At 38.9% G+C, this 16836-nt stretch overlaps 1 protein-coding gene across 1 annotated transcript in view; it reads right to left on the bottom strand.

The window, feature by feature from the left end:
- Window positions 1–16836, bottom strand: part of syne1a (spectrin repeat containing, nuclear envelope 1a) — a 173155-nt gene that overhangs the window by 13821 nt on the left and 142498 nt on the right. Inside the window, exons 99-129 of the mRNA XM_052098241.1 lie at window positions 16626–16726; window positions 16324–16471; window positions 16014–16133; window positions 15732–15890; window positions 15167–15382; window positions 14928–15029; window positions 14639–14758; window positions 14214–14414; window positions 12874–13047; window positions 12603–12734; window positions 12083–12279; window positions 11374–11506; window positions 11044–11226; window positions 10696–10845; window positions 9855–10031; window positions 9601–9756; window positions 9292–9441; window positions 8888–9058; window positions 8583–8716; window positions 8252–8435; window positions 7875–8057; window positions 7538–7684; window positions 7303–7457; window positions 7047–7194; window positions 6808–6902; window positions 6471–6702; window positions 6026–6220; window positions 4692–4817; window positions 3632–3787; window positions 2743–2901; window positions 2353–2519 (exon numbers count right to left, since the gene is read on the bottom strand). Coding sequence (XP_051954201.1) covers window positions 2353–2519; window positions 2743–2901; window positions 3632–3787; window positions 4692–4817; window positions 6026–6220; window positions 6471–6702; window positions 6808–6902; window positions 7047–7194; window positions 7303–7457; window positions 7538–7684; window positions 7875–8057; window positions 8252–8435; window positions 8583–8716; window positions 8888–9058; window positions 9292–9441; window positions 9601–9756; window positions 9855–10031; window positions 10696–10845; window positions 11044–11226; window positions 11374–11506; window positions 12083–12279; window positions 12603–12734; window positions 12874–13047; window positions 14214–14414; window positions 14639–14758; window positions 14928–15029; window positions 15167–15382; window positions 15732–15890; window positions 16014–16133; window positions 16324–16471; window positions 16626–16726 — 4871 coding nt within the window. The remainder of the gene's footprint in view (window positions 1–2352; window positions 2520–2742; window positions 2902–3631; window positions 3788–4691; window positions 4818–6025; window positions 6221–6470; window positions 6703–6807; window positions 6903–7046; window positions 7195–7302; window positions 7458–7537; window positions 7685–7874; window positions 8058–8251; window positions 8436–8582; window positions 8717–8887; window positions 9059–9291; window positions 9442–9600; window positions 9757–9854; window positions 10032–10695; window positions 10846–11043; window positions 11227–11373; window positions 11507–12082; window positions 12280–12602; window positions 12735–12873; window positions 13048–14213; window positions 14415–14638; window positions 14759–14927; window positions 15030–15166; window positions 15383–15731; window positions 15891–16013; window positions 16134–16323; window positions 16472–16625; window positions 16727–16836) is intronic.

Raw genomic sequence — 16836 nt, 5'->3', positions numbered from 1 at the left:
CAATGTACAATTACAATATTACTTCTATTTTGTCCCTTGTTCTTTAAATAGTTAACTGATACATTATATCAAATGCAATATCATGTAGAATGTGTATAGCAAATATGTCAACATGAGCAGACACAGAATGCAATCCAATGGCATCAATGCTTCCCAAAAAATCTCTGAATGAGCCTAAAAATATTGAATCACATGCTTAATGCAGTGGCACAGACACTCACGCATACCAGCATAGCATGTTTCAAAGGTGCCACCATTGCATATCTATATCTTAAAGTAGTTTCTTATCTCAGATTAGATTTAAACAAACGATCGCTGATGCAGAGTGCTCATGTTTCAACTTTATCAAACTTGGAATGAAACTCTGTTGTATGCTGTAGACATTTAACAAAAACAAAGATAGGATTTTGCCCTGGTGAGATAAAGCCCCTATGTAACCTTGGTAATGTGGATGTTTCACAATGGCTGCAGGCTTCAAGCAACATTCCTAAAGCACTGCCCACAGACAAAATTAAACCTTTAAGCCCATAGCAACAACAGAGAAAGGTCATTAATTTCAGCATGTAATGGCTTTTTATTCATTTATCTGTAAAATGTATGGCAAACTGTGGTGTTCAGAGAAGCTGTCTGGCTCTAAAATGTACATTTAGACATTATGGGGCAAGTAAATACAAGGTAGATTCATTTAAAGGTACTACATATATCACCCAAGAAAACTAATAAACTACATTTCAGACATTTGGCCATAAGACATGCAAAGGATCAAATAATACAGAATAACTTCCAGCACTGCATTCCGATGCAAATATGCATGCAAATATGAATAAGTGGATAAATATTTTCCTGCCTGTTAATATCGCAGTCACATTCTGGCAGATCTGAGTCCTGTCCTTGGCATCCTGCCATGTTATCAGTGCCCATTTCCAGCACCATTGGGCTGAATCTTACCGATCAAGTGTCCCAAAAGAAAGAAAAACTTCCACCCTGTCCAAATTCCCCTTCTCTTTCTTCTGAACAACAAAGTGTCCAAGCTAACCCCCTGCTTGGTGTGTGTGTGTGTGTGTGTGTGTGTGTGTATACTGCTCTCAAGTGCAGGCATGAGCAGCTGGGAGTGACAAATTCTGCTGTGGCTAAAATAAGATGACAGTCATTAGCATGTGCTGATCAGAGGACTGGAATATCTGTGTGTCAATAATAATAAAAAAAATTAAAAGCATTATTACAATAAAATAAAAACATTAAGGGGAAATTTAGGTATAAAACAATAATAACTGGAATCTTAAGGTTTAAAACTAACATAAACATTTTTTTTAGTAGTCCATAATTGTTATGAAGAAATTATTAAATCAAAGTTCATATTCCACTGTCCTGTTATTTACAGTATAGACAGCGTTAAAGTATTGTTGAAATCTTTGTTGAAAACCACTGACCAATTCCAAAGGAGCATTCAGCATTCATTTTATTAATTTCAAACCAATTAATTGCAAAATATCACCATCGAATTTCCTCTGTACAAGAGCAACATTGGATGTACGGGTAATATTAAAACAGATAAATAAGTACACCTGGCCTGTATGTGTGTGTTAGAGAGAGAGAGAGAGAGAGAGAGAGGGAGTGAGAGAGAGCGAGTGTGTTTTATTACATAAAATATGATTGGTTCTGGTAAAACTCCTACTGCTCTTGTAACTTTAATTAAATCTGAATAAAAACCTGTCAATCTACCAGCATTCTAATATTCTCTAGGAGAAAAATGAGGTCTGGATGATCACATACAGGACTGCAGCTGTCTCAGTAAGCTCATGCACATTATAGAGGAGAATGCCCTCTCACACAGTGATATTAACACCACACATGTGAGAGGCTTTTAGCCCTATCTGCAGTCAACTCGTCTGTACCAGTCATATCCAGACGCACTATGGTGTCATGTTTATGATCCTGGTTCAAAATATTTTCCGTCCACCCACGGTCCATTAGCAATGTTACTTTATGTGTACAGGTCTCTATTTATGTAGAAGCTACTCTGCAAAATAAGGAATTGCCCATTTTAACTTTGTGTTCATCTAATGTGTGAATTATACCTTTTATACCTTTTTAATTTGCTATACAACTAACAGATGCTCTTTATTCCTCTCTGAAACACTTTATTTGGGTTTTTGTTCTGGTAGAATTTCAATTATCACATTTTGTCTAACTATAAAAGACTCATAAAAGGTAAAGTAAATTAACATTTGAAATGTTAAAAATTAACATTTGAAAGCGCCTACAGCACAATGCAGTAAGTACAATGGGACATCCAATGGTAAAGCACAATTGGCTCATTTTCATGATATATAATGTAGGTAAGAGACTTACCTAGCTGCTATAAGGTCGAGCAGATGCTGCCAGCGCTCATTGACTTTGCTGAGTTTGTATTGGATTTCTGAAGCCTTGCTTTCATGGCTGGCCTGAGCCAGTCTCTCCCCCATCTGTTCCAGCTGATATTTGTTCTCCTTAGCCCCAGAGATCTCTTCCTGATAGTCCTGGTGGAAAAAGATTGCAAGTTTGTTCATTTGAACATTCTAATCTTAGTTACATTTTTGACTTTCAGGTTAGATTTTTCCCATATTGTTTGAAATATCTTGCATATTTAGCAACCTTGAGCTTAAGTAAATAGTATTTACTTAAATTGAAAGGTGTTTTTATTTTAAATGTGCAGGTTTTAAGCTAATAATTACTCATGTGACATTGCATCTATTGCATCACCTTCCTGAGTTTCTCAATCATCTCCTCAATGCTGATGTCTCCATTCTGCGAGACCTTGCTCTCCATGTGGGTGAGCCACTCACACAGCTCTTTGTTCTTCTCATTAAACACAGCCCACTCGTTCAGCCTCTCACTCACCTGCTGTCTGCGCAGGGACAGCTGCAGAGATGACACAAAATTATCAATTAACACCATTTGATCAGAGAGTACTCACCAAGAGTAAGATTTAATGAAGGACATGGTGTGCTATCAGACAACACAAAAAGGTTGGTGATCAGAATGATAAAAAGAATAAATGTGACAGTTGGACTGGTATTATCTCTAAAGTGTTAGCCCTCTTCCTTCCTTCCCATGCCTCTTCCATAGTAAGACACATCAAGTTCCAGGGCACAATAACATTTCTAGAATCCTTTACACTAGACTTCTCAGACTAGGTAAACAAGGACACATCTAGAACTTCATTAACTGACTGACAGCAAGCAAGCCTCCTCCTAACACAAAGACCTGGACCACCATGTCATATAAAGATCTTTCAGGAACAGCCCTTACAAATCTAAGGAATTCATTACCATTATTGAAATATTCCTATTATTAGAACCACACCAGAATTCATTCAATATCTCATGAAAAAACAACATGTTTTTAGATTGAAAATATCCATCTGAAATGAATTTATCTTTTGTGAAATATTTTGAGCTAATTTAATGAATTCACCTACAGCGCCATACAGTAGGTAAAATAGGACATACGTAATTTAGGTAGGAAACTCACTAAGTTGCTATAAAGTTGAGGCCATGGCATGAAATCTTAATTGTGTGAGGTTACCAAAACAGTCCAAGCTTGAACACAGACTGTGTGTTAACAGCTTGACTGAGGAGTGTGTGTTTACCTGATGACATGTCTCCTCCCACTGTCTCTGCAGTAATGTAATTCTCTCCTGTAGGACTGTGAGGTCATCAGCAGTGAGGCCATTGGAGAGAGAATCTCTCTGTATACACAGCCCAGCTACATTATCAGCCCAGCCTTCGATACTGCCCTCTAATTCCTGTCACATATACACACACACACACAAAATTCATAAACACATTTGAAATATTCAACAAAATTAATTATGTATTAAGTTTTATCCTGTTGGAGTTGCAATAAAGTAAATTAATCTTCCTGCCATCCCAATTCAACATCCTGTGGAGCACGGCCTATTTGATTCAAAATCAAACACATTTTTTGAAACAGAGCCAATTCTTAAATTCTAAAGTTTGGCCAACCCTGCTGAGAATATTTTCATATGCTAGTGGGCTAGTATGTTGTCTGCATATATCCTTCCCTCTTACACACACACACACACACACACACACACACACACACACACACACACACACACACACACACACACACACACACACACACACACACACACACAAACACAAACTGAGGGATCTTGATTGCATTTGATAGTTGTTACTGATATCTCTGCAAGCATTCACCAACTAATATAGTGATGGTGTGTGATTCACAGATAACAGAAGTGTCAACAAGACCTCAAACAAATAAAAAAAAAATTATCACTTTATCGATGAATCATTACGATGGAAAAAGCTGCACCTCAACATTGTTCCCTCAGGCGAAGTCACAGAAGCTCCACTGAAAATCTAGCATATACATTCTGTAGATTTACCCACCTTCTACTTCACATCATACATGAAAAATATACTCTGCTGTGCAGATGAAACATTTATCAAAATGCAGGGGCATCACACAAATACAGATAATCTATATACTATATGAAGCAAGCCATAGTATTACTAATACAGTGGTTGACACCAGCACATAGTTGTAATAAAAATGCAACATAACTGGCTGCAAAGGGAAAGAATCCAAAATGAGACGGAAAGATACATTGATTTTGCTGGAGCAACAAGGTGAGTAAAATTTTCTGTGTTTGTGTTTACCTTGCATCGGATCTGTTCTGTATGCAGCTCCTCATGGTGGTCGGGTAAAGGCACAGCAAGCTTTTGCTTAAAGTCCTTCAGCTTCTCATGTGATGCAGCAATTCCTTTCTCACACTGGTCCCAGACCTACACACACACACACACCAGGCAGAGAGAAAGAAAATTGTGACATCATAAGAGAGCACATCCATCTGTGCACTTCTGTAGTTGCAGTAGCAAGTAGTCATTACAAACACACATCACACACACAAACACCGATCTTACTGTATCTTAGTAACACTAAGCTTAGAAATCATTACGCTCTTAACGCAACATCATTATTTACAACACTTGAGGAAAAGTTGGGCAGTAATATTCAGATATTCATCTGTGAAAGCATGTCTGTAATAAAATTTAAAACTAATATCTGATTATAAAACAATCCAGCCAAGTCATAATTAAAACATGGTCAGACCAAAGGTTCAATGTCCCGAGACACCACAGAGAGACATTATCATGCAGAGATAACGCAGTTTAGTATCTTCTATCATGTCATCCATGAGAACAGAGGGAGGTGGAGGAGAGAAAAAGAGAAATATAGAGGACGAAGGAAAGGGGGAGACATTTTTTAAAAAAAATCCAAAATTGTTGTTCTGTTGCTGCTGTGCCCAAGTGTGCTACGTCAAAATGGAGCAATTGACTTGCTGCTGCCCTGTGTTGGCAGTACAGCATTTCTCGAGTCCCCCTCCGTCCTCTCTCCCACAGTACTGAAGATATCTCTCTCGCCTTGCCTCCCTCGCTGCCTCTTCCTCTAGTCCACTCTCTTCCACAAATATTTTATTTATTTAAGAAAGAAAATTGTGGCACACAGCTGGGCAAACTCAGACTGTTCCCATTTTAGAAATAGTGCTTAAAATTTTTTTTTCACAGAACACAAAGACCACCAAAACAGTCTGTAGTTCAACATGTATGTAATTCAACATAAATGCCTACTTATACATAGTCACACATAGTGGTAATATCAACTTAAACAGTAAAACACTTCTAAAGAACTGCAAGAACTACCAACCAAACAGCATAAGTTGAGCTGTACTACCATTTGGAAATGATTTGAACATTTAAAGAATTTTTCAATGATCTGAACTACTCAATTAAGCAATTTTAAGCTTTTGAGTCAACAAGATGAATAAGAAGTGCAACCAAAAATGTTAAACCTTTAAGGAAAGTCTGCAACCAAATAACTTATGAGACAAACTGTAATAATATATATATATATATATATATATATAAATATATATATATATATACACAAACAGTCAGTTTATAAATATGTAATAACAACCTTCTCAACTCACCCTCAACAAAGACAGCAGTTCTTTCTTCCTCTCGTCGAGATGGATGATAGCAGTCCTCCAGCGTTCCTGCACATCAGTGAGCGCAGTGTGAAGCGAGACCTCTGCCCTAGAATCTGCCCAAAGGAGCAGCTGCCTCCCGGCCTCAACTGTGAGGATGTAGCTGCCCTGTTGCCTCTGAAGCACATGCTCCTTCAGCTGGGTGGACACAAGCGTACCCAATATAACCAGTGAGTATTCATGCATTATTTATTGCTAGTTTACAACCTCCTCATTTGCAACATAAACACTAAAACTAAGTTGAAACTACAAACCACATCTTTCAGTAACCAGCCTGAATCTTTAACCCCTAAGCTACACCACTGTGACACCTACAGGTTCAATTAAAACAGATAACAGCCTTCAAGTAGAATACTCTTACTGACTACTAACAAGGCTATTTCTTTACCTGTATGTGGTCTAACATTCCACGGATCTGCTGTAGTGATACTGTCCCCTGTTGTTGGTCCTCTGGTCCTAGCGAAATCTCTTGCAGCCAATGGTGCAACTTCTCTATCAGCTCTGTGTAGTGCTGCCATTGACGAACAAGACTGTCAATAATTCCCCGTCTCTGTTGGGCCCGCATCACCACACCTTGCCACTGGTTACTAAGCAGTGCCAGTTTCAGGCCAAAGTCATCACTTTTGGGTGAGAAGAAGTGACAAAACTGAAGCAGTCACAACCACTACTATGTAATGAAACAAAAACAATCACCAAATAAATCACTGTAGGTGCTGGTGCATTACCTGTCATCTACTTGTCCCTGGTTTAGTAGCTGATGTCCATCACTGACGATTGAGTACAGAATCTGCTGTCGACTAAACATCTCTGCCTGAAACAACTATCCACAAAATAAAAGTTTAGAAGAGCACAAATCTTAAACTTGGACCTAGTGTATCTAATACAGTACAGTATATTTTGGTAATCAAGTCAACAAAGACTTTTTCAAACATTTGCCCCTAAATCATCATCTTGTTATCCTTACCTCGTGTTCTCTCTGCTGGTCTAACAGGTTCTGGTAGTTCCCAGAGATTTCAGCAGCCAGCTTTTCCTCTGTTTGGTTAAGGAAAGTCAACCAAGCATCACACTTCTCCAAGAAGGTCTGTCTTTGTAGTACCAGGGCTTGCAGTTTACTGCACATACAGACAGGCACACACAGCTGAATATTGTGAACATCCATGGAGTAGCTGACAGTAGATTACATTTTACATCTACTGTAGGTCAACTGTAATCACATATACCTGAATCTCTCTAGTGAGCAAGCAGAGTTAAAAGACCAACTCCTGTTTAGGTTCTGCAGATGCTTGATTTCATATTCATTGAGGGGAAGCTGATAACCCAACTCGTTCAAACGTTCCAGATCAGGAGAAAAACTGCTCAGCTTCAACATTTGGGTCTATAGACACACATACATATGACAATGATCACAATACTTATACTACAAACTTTTACAGGAAAATGGCAAACAATTTTCACCTTAAGTTTTTCCATGTGTTCCAGCACAGATGAAATATCTGAGGATCCGACTGGGTCTGGTTCCTTCAGAACCTTCTCAGCTTCTTCTGACCAGTGGCTCAGAGAACATAGCTCCTTATTAAACCTCTTATAGTCCCTCAAACCCACCTTGAAAAAGGGAAGTGAGAGAGAGAGAAACACATTTACACTTGGCACAGGCTTTGTAGACAGTCATTTTTGAGTTTGAAAGAGCTTGTAATTCACACATGCACAGACAAGTAAAAAAGAAGGAACATAATATGCTAAATATTAATCAATAGGTAAACTGTCCTTTTCAATATTTACTCTTCTCTCTCACCTCGAGCAGAGACTGCTGTCTTTGAAGGGCATGTGCAACTGTTGCTAAGCGCTGAGTGAGTGACAGGTGATCTGTATGAAAAGTTATCATGGCAGAGGGGTCCACTTGGTGCCTCAGCTGCTCTGCAAACTCATACAGCTGCTGCAGGACAGACTTTACAGATCCCTCAGGCTTCATAATGTCCTACAATAATGCCAGTGAGACAATAGTACACTTTCACATAGTGGCACCATTGACAAAGATTTAACTAGAATGTTTGTGTTTAAACAGGTTCCAAGAATACAAGCTATAGAATATAAAGCACAATTCATTAAGGTGTCACAAGTTTGTGTGTTCATGAGGCTTGCCGAACCTACCATGCATTCCTGAATCCAGACCTTCACCTCCTGTTCTGTGATGTCCCTGTGGGTGGCGCTCTTGAGCAGATGTTCCACTCGTTCCTCTAGTTTCTGGATGTCAGTGTTGCTCTGAGAATTAAGTGCTTTATAATGCTGCCACAGCTGCAGCAGGCATTTACTGCTCCTCATCTGATCTGAGATCTGTTCCAACAGTGTATTCCACCTGACAGTAGACAGGTACATTATCAATGATTTCTGATAATCTTGAATTCTAAATGTCTGTTATATGTACAGTACTAGCAAATATAAGAAAATGCTAGTTATAAGTAGTTAAAAAGTATCAACAGTTACAGAGTTGTTTGAAGCTCACCTGAGATTAATGTCGGCATGTGCTGCATTGAGTGAATCGTTCACTGAGGGATGGCAGTCTTTCAGCAGCTGTTGAGTTATTGAGCTAAATTTCCGTAAACTACTCTCCTGTTTCTCTAGCTCATCTTGTAAACTCTGAGACACACATAAACAAAGTCTGGTTTATAACCCATGGTTATATTGGTTACTTGTACCATATAATGCTGAAGAAACACATCGGCATTTAAACACAATTCTTTACCAAAGGAACTGCCACCATGGCTACTGTGATCTATTAAAAGCCAAAAGAGTGAAAAGAATTAGCACCTCAAGATTCTCCACTTGAACCTGGACAGCCTCTGGGGAGCCGGTGAGGAGGCACAAACGAGACATGGTGTAACGTCCCTCCATCAGGTAGCCCTGAATCTCCTCATACGCTTGTTTATACAGACTCCACTGCTCCAGTACTGCCAGAAGACTGACAGTCTGCTGCCCGATCTGCAATGTCACAAAATGTCATGCTGTATATCCTTGATTACGATTGCACAGGCTTTTGCATGTTTTAGTGAAAATCTGGTTATGAATGTTGAGAAATAGCTAATATGGTACATGTTCAAACTATGTGTCTCTGTCTATGTGAGCCCAAACATTATTCTGACACTTCGAGTACAAGCAATGTTTGTTCTTTTTGTATCTAAAAGCTTTACTGAAATTCACTACTTGGAAATTACCATATGATTCAGATTAGCCCAAGAGTGTTTGAGGCCTTTAAGAGTCTCCGTAATGACAGTATCCCCTTTCCTGTCCTGGATAAGTAAGCATCCTTTCTCCTCAGCTTTCTCGAGATCCTTTTCTTTCTCCTTTACCAACACTTCCATTTCCTAGTATACACAGACACTCAAGTCAGTTAAATCTTTTAAACAACAAAACAAAGGGGATATATTATCTGCTTTACTCATAAATCCATAGAGTGTACTACATATTATGTACAGCCTAACAGCTTTCAGGTTTCTTCATGCTCTTTTGAATGTATTATTTACCTGACAATCTTTAAGTGCATTCTGGGCTGAGGAAACATCCTCAATCCTGTGTTTCTTTTTCAGTTTCTCTTCCTGTACACTGAACCAGGTCTTCAAAGTCTGGGCAACGCTTTCATACTCCAACCAGCTTTCAAGCAGACTCTCTAAATCCTGAATCTGTAAAACAGAGAAAACCAGTTTAGTGGATGATGCAAATGAAAGGTAGATTACATTGATGGTAACAATAAGCATTGTCTTTCCACACTCTGGCCGACCTTCTCTGTTATTAGACCCTGCAATATCTGCCAGCGTCGGTTCATGGCCCCAAGACGTTCAGCAAAGTCTGTTTTGTCACTGCGTTTCCCCTCCACATCCTGACTGCTAATCTGCAGAACCGACTGATTCACAAAGTCCACTGTCAGCTGCTTACATGACAGGTCAATACGAAAACCCTGTTCAGAGGAAAATAAGAGAGGGCTTGATGAAATAAAGGAAACAACATAATTAACTAGCAAATTCTTAATTTGTGGAAAACAATAAAAGTTCAAAATTAGGGATGAAACAAAATATTCAAGATCATACACATAAGCATGTAAGTAATGTAGTAATGTAATCATTCATATATATTTTACAAATTTGATAACAATTCACAAGGTTCTATACATTTCCATAGTAATTTATTAAGTAACCAAACAATGAATAATCTTTATTTTAAAATATTTATGTTTATTCATAAATATACTGTTCATTGTTTGTTATTGTTAGGTTATAATGCATAAATGTGAGCATTAACATATAGTGTTTAATGTTTACATGAACTGCATTTGTATATGTAGAAATTAGCCCTGAACAAAATGATCTAATGATTAAAAAGCATTTTTCACCCTTAGTTAATATTAACAACTGCCTTAACAGATGTTAACGTTTAACTAATGTTAACTTAACCTTATTGTGAAGTGTTACCTTCTTTTTAATGATGTACTAATCTGAAAATTTGCGGGGATGTGTCCCCCTCAATGGCTACTGTGGATATAGTCCTGTCCAAAATGACTAATCCTCTGTCTTATTCTTTTGAAAATGTTCTTGCAGCTTTTCTTATTCCTAACTTTCTCTTACCTTGTATTTCTGAAGGTATGTTTGCACAACCTCTGATCCAACTGCCCCCATGATCTTTTGCTGGTCTTCCTGGATGACATTCTCCATGAGGGATATCCAGCTCATTAGCTCAGTTATTGCATGACGGGATGGCAGTTTCTCCATCTGCAGCTGTAAATTATAACATGAATGCAAGCATTGGCTTTTCCAGTTATGGTAACCACAAAGTGCTAACCTGAAAGCATAGTATCTAAAGCCAGCACCATCAATGTGTAGTCTTTAAACCGACAACTATTTACAGCCAATTAATTATCTTAACACCCTTTCTCTAACTCAAACGGAACAGCGCAGACAGTCCAGTCACCACACCTGATGGAGTTTCTCCTGGACCACAGGGATACGTGATAGAAGATCAGCCCATTGTGTTTCCAGCTGGGACAAGTTTGCCCTGAGTGCTGCTGTGTCCACTTTCTTCAAACGAAGTAGCTGGTTTCCTTGGCTCTGAACTGAGGAGCGCAAAGACGACTTGGCATCCACCTTTTTAGAGAACTCCTGCATATACAAATATGAGGCCAAGTAGATTATGTCTAAAAGCCCTGGGAAAGTCAATGTTAGTCCAGATAGTACTATACAGTCCAGATTATTGTAAATGCTTGACACTGAGGCCCTTTTAGCAGGATATTTAATGGAGGTTCTCACCAGGAAGGCATGAAGATGGTCTCTGACGGTCTCTAGCTCTTGAGGGACAGTAACAGACTGAGTGCTCCAGAACTCCAGGCGGTCAAATGCCGAATTTAGCCATTGGCTAAGCTCTGCTGACTCGCTCTGATACCTACAATAAAATATGAAGGCACAATGTGATGTCAGTAAACATATGAAAACACAGAAAAAATAAACAATGAAAAGTGTGAAAAGTAGAGGTCAACCGATACATCTGTTTTACCGTTTAATATATGCGGATAGTTGCTTTTTGGAACTATTGGTTATCTGCAAAAATCAATACCGATAGTTCCACAGATATTTCTAAATAAGTGTCCCCGGTCCATTTAGGGCTTGTTTATAGTTAAAAGTCCTGCATTTTGAAACCAAACCTTCACTTTGGTAACACAATAAAATGCATCTGGGTTTTTATTCATTTTGGACTCTTGTAGCTTCTATGTCTGTGCCCGTCACCATAAGGAAAGATTAAGAAAGCAGCAGCTTAACATTAAATAAATCAATTTGAATCAACCGATTAATATGTTATCAGAATTTTCCACCCACATAGTTATCTGTATCATGAAAATCCACCGTTGGTGAACCTCTAGAGAAAAGTGCTTTCCTTTCTTTTAAAAACACTGAACTAGTAAAAAAAATTTCTTTGTGAGGGTAGTCAAGATCACAAGAAGAAAGTAGTCAGATATTTGACCTGATCAAGTGTTTGAGAGTGGAGTCCAGACGATGTAGCTCTTTATTTATCTTGGTGGTGGTGCTGAGCCAATGGTCTCCAAGCTGTGTGAGCTGAGTCTCCAGCTCTGAGCAGGACACATGTAAAAGCAGTCTCTTCCCATCCTCCAACAGCTTATACAACTGCTGCTGCCGCTCAGAGAGACTAATCTTCAGATGCTACAGATAGATACAGAGAGAGAGGAATCCAGTCATCAATAAGTGATATGTTGCATATTGGCACAACACAAAGAGCGATTGCTTTTTGCAATTAGCCAGCTTGCTCATGACCCTGTCTGCCTCATTGAACATAATTTATTCGTAGTAAAGAAGTACCAATTCAAACCAAACCAAACTGGTTATGAATTAAAAAGAGAATTAATCCTCTTCCTTGATAGGAAAGTTTTTAAAAAATTGCTAAATTTTCAACACTTTTTACTCTTTTACCACTCTTAATGTGAACATTTGTGAAGGAGCTTGTAGTGTATAGTAAGATATTATACCTGGTATAGAGTGATTCTCTCACTCAATCTGTCTTCTGTCTCCTCTACCAGGCCCACACTTGGGATGCTGCTTTCCACTGCCTCTAGCTGCCTGTGCAGGGCTTGATAATCACCAACCAACCTGCTCCACCACTGGTGCCCATTAACAAATAACAGTCATTCAACACTGCTCTCTGTGATTATAACCATTCAATATCTTCTATATATAGTCAGAAAAGTCACTTAAAAGCAATTTTTTCCCTTGCATAATTAATAAAATAGAAGCACACACCTCCAGGATGCCCCCAAGCTCCACTTCTCGTTTGTGGGCCTGTTTAAGTATAGCCTGGGCCTGGGTAACAGTTTCCTCCAGGTTCTGGAGCTCCCTCTGCACCACTAACCCACTGACTTGTCTGAAGAAGGCCTGTGTCATCATGACATGCGTTTCCAGACCCTGGAAAAACTCCTGCAGGAGAAGATGGACAGACAACATGAGTACATAAAAAATACAAATATATTTCCCGTTTTACAGAAGAAATATGAAAACATTCTTAAAACAAAAATGTTAAAACAAAAATTGGTCCAAAATCCTGCTCCACATAGCTGTCTGTTAAACATTAAATATCTCCTGATTGGCTTTGATTGTGTCATAGAAAAGCACATCAGTTTAATGTTCACAGACAGACAAATTTGATTATCTCTATAAACATATTGCATTGCACCTGGTTAGAACACAGTGTTAGTACCTCTATAACAACAAAACATTGTTTATTTTTGTATGAGTTTAACATTTAGTTAAAGTTGTGGTAGTTCTGTTTAGATTTATTGATTTATGCTGTCAAAAATGTAATGTCAGCATCTTTCATGTGAAACCACAACAGAAGGTGTGTGAGAAAAGAGGTAGACAGGAGAAGTCTGTGAGTGCAGTGAGTGATAATCTTCTTAAGCTGCTTATACAAGACTTGGGACATTTACTTGAGAGCTTTACCATACTACAGAAGGCAATCAGTACACTAGTCCAGTGTAGGTAATGTGAATTTTGAATAGATCAGGCCTGATCAGGACTGACTACAGGTAATCAGTGAAGAAAGCCTGCAGTATTCATGAATGAGGAATGGGAAAATATTAACAGCAGTCCACTGAGGGTCAGGGCCACCCTGGCTTCTCACAAAGAGTCTAACTCTCAGGTTAAAGGTTAACCTGATCCTTATAGCCCTCTAATCAAAACACAAAAGACACACACGTTTGTATGTGTGTGTATCTTTCGAAGGAATGCAGGCATGCACTGTCCCATGGCGGCAGGGAAAGAAGACAACTCCTTATCCTAATGAGCAATTGCACAAAACAACACAGCTATCTGACAGCTAAATCCGATTTACTGAATTTTTACTCAATTTATTTTTATCAGTATTTTTGTCTAATTTTTTTTTCAATTAAAATATCAATTTATTAAAACAAACGTTAAAAAATAAAAATGTCTAAAGATTAGAACAAACCTTAAAATACAACACATTTTCTTGAGAGGCAAAATTCTAAAAGATTTCCCTGAAATGTTGTGAGGTTTGCGCTAAGAAATCTAATTTAGTTATTTTATCTAATTTTATCTAACGAAACAAAACAATCCTGTTTCACCTTGTGTTTGTCTAGGAGGATTTGAACCTCAATCACTGAGCCCACTTTCATCTTCTGATCAGCAGCCATTTTGTCCTGGGCTGTGTCTACCAGATCTATCAAGTCCTGCAGAGCTCTCTCATATTGAGCCTTCACAACCAAAGTCTGGTTTAGCCCACTCCGTTTTGAGCCCACAATCTCCACCAGCTTTTCATAAGCATCCTAAATGACAGAACAGAACAATTCAGAGCAGAACCCAAGAGTATCTGTCACCAATTTTACTGATAAAAGCCATGATTTAATAAAGGCTTTTTAACTTTTGTAAGTGCCTTGGTACATTTTGTTTTTGTTTCAGAACCCAAGAGTAGTTGTAAGTTCAAGTAAAAATGGAAGTAAATATTGTTTCTGCTCTAAAGCAAACTTTAGGGGAGAGACAGATACTGTACCTGTAGTTTCAGCAGCTCTTGAGTGCACAGCTGGTTGGGCTGTAGTGACTCTCCTCCACTCCTCATCTCAGAAACTTTCTTTTCAAATTCCCTCAGACTGTCCTCCGCTTCTGCTAGAATCTGTTTATATCAAACAACAACAGAGATTTGATTGATCTTATCCTATGTCACACAATCAATACTAAAGAGTTAATTTTCTAATTGTTATGATAGGGGGTTTATATGACAAAATATGGAATTAAATATATTTAAAAAAAAAGTAGCAATATGATAATTTGTGCTGTCTGACCTCTATCTGTTTAGAGGCGGGGCGATCCAAAGCGGCATTCATTTTCTGCAACAGCTGGTACTTTGAGTCACTGAGAGCAGTAAGCAACAGCCTTAACTCAGTCTGAGGAAAACGCAAGAATGAGAAGAAAACTGGTGAAAATGTGTGCGAGAGAAAGAGCACGTAACTTATTTTTTACAATATGCTGACTACAAATAACCATGTTCCATCTCTAAGTGTACATATCCCAGCACACATACCTGGAAAACAGACAGTTCCTGCAGCTTGTCTTTCATGGTACCACATCGCTGCTCCAGCACTGAGTCCAGCAGCTTCAGTCTCCCCTCTAAACCATCTAACACCTCCTCAACCAAAACATTCCCTCCATCTTCATCACATAGCTGCTGTGTTCCTCCAAACACCTCCCGACACCTGCATACCTCCTCACTAACATTTTTTACCTCCTTACTCAAAGACTAAAGAAAAGAAACGAGAAAATAATTCAGTGTTTCTATAATAAGAATAGTTAAACATTGTGTCCTAACTATGTGTCACATGATAAAGAGTCAAGCAATAAAAGCGGTTTCTTCCGTGTGACTCAAAGCTTTGGTCCTGCCACAGTGAAATCTCATTGGTCCAAAATTCCACCATTCCACATCCAGCTCCATATAACTGTACATTAGACATTAAATATCTTCTGATTTGCTGTAACTGTAACGCAGTACTTTCGTATTCATTGTGGACAGACAATTGGAATCTTATCACATTGCATCTGTTAACTCGATGTAAGACACTAATGTAAAATGATGTTAAGAGACGTCTCACCTCTAGGTGGCCCAAGTGAGTTTCTGAGTCATCCGATAGCAGCATTGGGCCAGATACAAGCTCATTCTCAGCATTGTCGAGCCAAGAAGAAGCTGAAGACACAGCCTCATAGAGAGTCCTCTCCAGAGCATGAGCACGCTTACTGTCAGCACCCCCTGTCTGTAAGGAGGACATACATCAAAGGGAACAATAGTTATATGTGACAACACAATTTTCATCTGTACCATTTACGATGTCAGTGTGACCTGTGAAAGACCAGAGTAAAATGTTCAGTGGCGGTACCTGAGGCAAGTCCTGAAAGTCTTTGCTGAAGCTTTCAAACAGACTTCTGGGTGACAGGATTTCCTGAGTCAGTTGCTCCCCTCTGAAAATTCCACATGGGCTGGACACCGGCTGGTACATCTATAAGAGTAGATGGCCATTATTTATTTAGAGCACAGGGATACATTTTATGTTCTTGGACTTGGCCTTTTTAATGGATAATGAAGAGGGGGAAATAAATTATGAGGGAGTGAGAGTCACTTGTGCAAGCTCTGTGATTCTAACATGTCACAGGCCAAGCTGAAGTGTAGTGCTGAGGGTGATTATGCACCGTGTTACATGGTGTCTGCTCCATCGTGTTTAGTGACAGCTGCAGTTTGTTGTTAAGGTCTTTGCTCAGATTTTCCCATTTGACTGGCATCTGATCCTTTGCACTCACGCTTTCAGGCCAATGACTATCATCCTGTTCTGCAGGAGAACTACAAAGCGTAGAAAGAAGCTCATTATGTTTGTGGAGTCTGTACAATATACACTTTGTCATTCATAAACTATTGTGGAAGAGCAGCTCTATTGTGCAAGAGAAAGATGTGCACATGTTGACAGAGAGATAATGGACGAGTGGGCAGGACAAACCTCTCTTCATTAGGTGAGGTTCTCTGTGAGAGAATCTCCTCTCCTCTACTTGCCACAGTCTGCAGTAACTTCTTCTGTTCGCCAAGCTGCTCCTCTAATTCCTACATCACATTTAAGAAAAAATACAAAAACTACCAGACCAAACACAAAGATGCATTGAAATGCAAGTATCCCCAGTCTTACACCGTGTGTTAACAAGGCACGACAACGC

Source organism: Xyrauchen texanus, chromosome 30 (genome assembly GCF_025860055.1).
Source record: "Xyrauchen texanus isolate HMW12.3.18 chromosome 30, RBS_HiC_50CHRs, whole genome shotgun sequence".
NCBI classification, from domain to species: domain Eukaryota; kingdom Metazoa; phylum Chordata; class Actinopteri; order Cypriniformes; family Catostomidae; genus Xyrauchen; species Xyrauchen texanus.
The sequence above is the reverse complement of the archived record's forward strand: the minus strand, read 5'-3'. Positions and strand labels throughout refer to the sequence as shown.